Raw genomic sequence first — 4,573 nt, 5'->3', positions numbered from 1 at the left:
TGAGTCCTTGCTGTCCAGCACAGGGCATGACCAAAGGTGGATATGCAGGAAACGGGAGGTCCAGCTAACCTCCATAAACCCTTTAGGTCTGACTCGGGCACCTCCTTGAGAAGTCTTTCTCCCCTGACACACCCTTGCATTGTCTCCGTGCTCCTCACCACAGTTGTTCCCATAGCCATGGTGCTTTCTGTATTGTGGGTTGAAGAATATTTGTCGAATGAATGGAAGCTTGCAGGCTGCCTCTCCTTGGAGCAGTTGCCAGAGTCAGCTTCTCTCTGCCTGGAATTCTTTCCTCTTCTTTCATCTGCTCAGTTTATTTCAACTTTAAGGGATTATCGGATGTTACATACCCTCGTTTACTGAGCTCAAGGGTCACTTCCTCCAGGAAGTCTTTCTGACCTTCTCCTTCAGGTGCTCCTCCTCTTCAGGGCCACTGCACCAAGGTGGACCTCTCAGCCCCTAGACCAAGATGGTCCCTGGGCCACAGGAACCAGACTTGACTCACTGCCCTGTGGCCATCACTTGGCACTGCTGGGCATCTGACTGGGCCCAGGAGACACCGGTAGAAGACATCATCTCTAAGGTGAGAGATCTACCTCTAAAGTGGACAGATCCTGGTTGGGACCCCAGCTCTGCCACTTGAGAACTTAGGCAAGTTCCTTTCCTTTTGGTCTGCTGCTCAGTAAAACAGCTGGCTAAGAAGTCTAGGAATGAGGTTCTGAACTACCTGTGGCTAAGCTGCCAGGGGAGTCATTATGCCCTCAACCCTAGAAGAGGGGCAGGGCAGAACAGGTCCTTTCATAGCTGATACTTAGTAGTCCAGGTACCTGGGCTTGGTGGGGGGAAGAGGGGAAGTTACAGTGGGGTTCATCTTTCTCTGCCCCAGTCTAATGTCTTCCAATCCCAAGTCACCTAGAAAACAGAGCCCAGAGCAAGAACTAAATACTGATGTTTTATTTGGGTGATGCAAACACAGGGCATTGAGAGTGAGGAAAGGGACTTGACACAAGGAAGGATGGGAGGTAATGTCAAGTGATAGCAGACTGAGTCTGTAAGAGCTACAGAAAGTGTGTCCACTGGCTACTTGAGAGGTATCTCCATTGGGAGAAGTGATGTCTTGTACCATTTCAGAGAAGGGAGGGAAGAAGAGGGAATTTATCCTCCTGGATTTCTCTCGTCTTCCATCAGTCAAATGTTACCCAAGGAACTCTTCCACATTCCTGGGCTGCTAGTGGCTACTTGAGATGCCAGATCCCATGTCCTGTGGGGGCATCCCATCCAAGTCTGGAAATGATGGGAGGAGACAAACTCTGGGCATGCGGCTGGTGAGTGCAGGAGAGAATCTGATTTTGTACATAAGATGTGTTCACAACAATCCAATACTGTTCTTCTTCTACCAGGAAAGGAAAACGGGCATAACGATCAAAGACCTTTCCCAAAGTCACACGGCTAGTAAGTGGTAAATTCAGGATTTGAACATAGTCTAGCTCTGTAAACTGTCAAAGACCAAGATAAGGAACTTGGATTTTATGTCGCAAGCAAAGGAGAGTTGCTAAAGGGTTTCAAGCTGGGAGTGACATAAGATAAAGAGCTTTTAAATAAAGTTCCCAATCTCTGCTTTGCTCCATCTTCCCATGTGGCTGAACCTGGCACAAAAGTAGGTGGCCCCAGAGATGTGAGGACATCCAAGACAGTTTTTGAGAAGCCCTGACTGGGTCCAGAGCTCATATGGGCTTCAACACTGCCTCCTAATCTTTCTGTCTTCATCAAAGCCTACACCTACCAATGAGACTAGCTGGTCAGAGGCAGGCAGGATCTGGGTTGAAAAGTCAAATGAGGAGAAGAGCAGATTGACCTAAAGACCAGGAGCAGGAGGAGGACCAGCCATTTGTCCATTGTCAGCCGGTGGGTCTGGGGATGCTGGCACCCGCACATGAGTCCTTTGGTGTTGCCTGAGATGGTCAGATCTCATGAACTGTCGGCCGCACTGGTCACATTTATGTGGTCGATATTTGGTGTGTATCCGAGTATGTCTTCCAAGTTCATCGGAACGGAAGAAGGACCAAGTACAGGCTTCCCACATGCATTTATAGGGTCTTTCACCTGGGGGATGACAACAGAGAGAAGGAATTTAGAGGAGCAGGCCAGCAGGTTGGAAGGAAGGGGTCTGACTTTATGAAGCAGAGCAGTCAATGTTGAGGAATCAAAAGGAAAAATGCAGGAGAGCAGTAAGGAGACAGCACAATCAGTGGTCTTCATCACCTCCGCACAGCCACACTGGACTGTGGGAAAGCAAGTCGCTGGGGCCAACAGAGCTTGATCCCAAGCTTGAAGGATGACGGGCTAATCCAAAACCATTACAAACCAGGGGTCCCCCACACATCCAAAGCCCAGAGATTCCTCCACCCACCCCACCTGTCTGACACCTCATTTACCTGTGTGTTTGCGTTGGTGACTCACAAGGTGGGAGCGCTTAGTATAAGCTTTTCCACAGTTCTCATAGTCGCAGCAGTAAGGCCTTGAAACTGGAGGTCTCCTGGGAGCCCTTTCCTGGGCCCCAGAATACTGCTCTGCTCTCCGTGGAGCAGGTAAGGGCTGCTTAGGTAGGAAGGGGTCTTCCTGGGAGACTGGCTGGCTCACAAAACAGCCCTGGGATTCCAAAGCCAGCAATAATGGGGATCCAGCTGGGGGCATCTCAAAGTTGTGGGGGGTTCTAGGAGGCAACATCTGAGCCAAAGAGGGAAGCATTGCCTGGGCCTCAGTGGAAGGCACGGTTGGATCCAGTAACATTTTAGGTGTTAAAGGGTCTCCATTAGAAGTTACTGTAGGGAGGCCAGAATAAGGCATTGCTCTCATTCTGATGTGGGACATCACTGGGATTCCACCGGAAGGTGAGACTGGTGGCCCATTGTGGGGCATCCTTAGATTCCCACCAAAGGCCGTGGCCATCCCTGGAATACTCAGCTCTCCTAAGGGCATTGCCTGGGGCCCCTTGAAAATCATCATTCCTGGCTGGGAAGGAGCCAGTCTCTGAGCGTAAATCATCTGGGAAGGAGTGAAAGTCACTTGGGGGCAGTAGCTCACACCGTGGTCAGGCAGTGACATACTGAACTGTGTGCCCATTTCACTGGCATTCTGCCTGGGTGCCTCAGCGGAGACCAAGGGGATCCTCTCCAGCTCTGTGCACTGAGGGACGTGTTGAATGTCTGATGGGCCATGGTTCCAAGAGGTGTGCACTCCACTGCTTCCAGCAGATGAAGACATGTCCAAGACAGACATTGACTTCTCAGTATCCTTGGAGAAAGTAAGTCAGGTGAAATTCACCATAGCTCACATTTCAGTTCCACATGTCCCTTCTCCCCATTTCCAGACCCCACCCTAATCCAGGCCTCCATTATCTCTTGCCTGAATTATCCTACCCCCAGGCCATTCTCCAGTTTGAGCTTTCTAAAATGCGAGTCTGTGGTCCAGTGGTTAAGACTCCACACTTCCACTGCAGGGAGTGCGGGTTCAATCCCTGGTTGGGAAACTAAGATCCTACATGCCATGGGGTGCAGTAAATAAACAGATAGATAAATAAATAAATAAATAAATAAAATGCAAGTCTGGCGGTAGAAGCATGGTGGAAGCCTATGGCTCGTGCCACTTTTCTTGCTTGGCATGTTTTTGGTTCTATTTCATAAAAAGCACAAAGAGCAAAGAAGATATTCCACAACCTGTACTTTCAGCAAAACTCTGAGAAAACCCTCAAATTCCAGATTATGTTTATGTTTAAGTGTGAGGGGGAAAGATATCCCAAATCAGCAGAACAGGTTCAGAAAGCCATAAAGGTAAGAAGGATGTAGGGTTCAGACGGGTCTTGGCTTTGGCAAAACTTAGAAACCATTCACAAATATTTACCTACAGAAGAGGCTCTTACCTGAGTGGGAATGCTGTGGGCAGGTCTGAGATCAAGTATTGGAGGAGGTAAAGAAAAGAGGCAGACTTTTAAAAGCACTTTTAAAAAAGGTTTGTCTTGGCAGTCAAGGCAAGATTGTCTTGGCAGTCAAGGGCAGTGTTCCTTGATGACTGACTGATATGAAGGGAAAAAAGAGAGATTGGCGGTAGAACCTTTTGAAACAGGACAGGATCCAAGAATCATAGTTTTTAAAGCCGCCAATTACTTTAGCAATAGAGAGAGAGCTCTTGAGCTAAGAAACTGGGAATACTATCCCATAATCTCCCATCTGAGAGGGTCCAGAAAAGACCAGTCCTTTCAAACATGAAAACCAAAGCATGAGCAAAATACAGTATCCACAGAAGATACTAAAACATCAAAACAGAAACTGAAGATTGTAATTTCTTAAAAGAAAAAGAAAATTCACCAATGTTGTCAAAGAGTTGCCAAAGATCAAGGAAAAATTAACAACAGTCAAACACAAATTTTAAAAAAAGAAAAGAAAGCAAAACTTAAGAAAGCAATTGCAACTTTTATACCAATTACAGGAACACCAAGAGTCAGGAATAGAGGAATTCAAAGAAGTTATGTCTAGATGATAGGCTATGCGGAATATTAGAGGGGAGGGAGGGGACA

General features: G+C 47.6%; 1 protein-coding gene across 1 annotated transcript; it reads right to left on the bottom strand.

Moving 5' to 3' along the window:
• Nucleotides 1-1,855: 1,855 nt before the first annotated feature.
• KLF17 (KLF transcription factor 17) lies at nt 1,856-3,297 on the bottom strand. The gene is made up of 2 exons (XM_057715591.1): nt 2,436-3,297; nt 1,856-2,103 (listed from the first exon to the last, which is right to left on the bottom strand). Exons 1-2 carry the CDS (start codon nt 3,277-3,279, stop codon nt 1,856-1,858), a joined length of 1,092 nt encoding a protein of 363 aa, XP_057571574.1. The 5' UTR covers nt 3,280-3,297.
• Between the last annotated feature and the right edge of the window lie 1,276 nt (nt 3,298-4,573).

Source organism: Hippopotamus amphibius, chromosome 1 (assembly GCF_030028045.1).
Source record: "Hippopotamus amphibius kiboko isolate mHipAmp2 chromosome 1, mHipAmp2.hap2, whole genome shotgun sequence".
NCBI classification, from domain to species: Eukaryota; Metazoa; Chordata; class Mammalia; order Artiodactyla; family Hippopotamidae; genus Hippopotamus; species Hippopotamus amphibius.
The sequence above is the reverse complement of the archived record's forward strand: the minus strand, read 5'-3'. Positions and strand labels throughout refer to the sequence as shown.

Bases quoted from the DNA above. Each gene is read 5' to 3' on its own strand.
- KLF17 (XM_057715591.1), bottom strand. From the start codon at position 3,279: ATGTCTGTCTTGGACATGTCTTCATCTGCTGGAAGCAGTGGAGTGCAC. The intron at 2,104-2,435 runs GTAAATGAGGTG...GTCATCCCCCAG, and splicing joins TCACCAACGCAAACACACAG to GTGAAAGACCCTATAAATGC.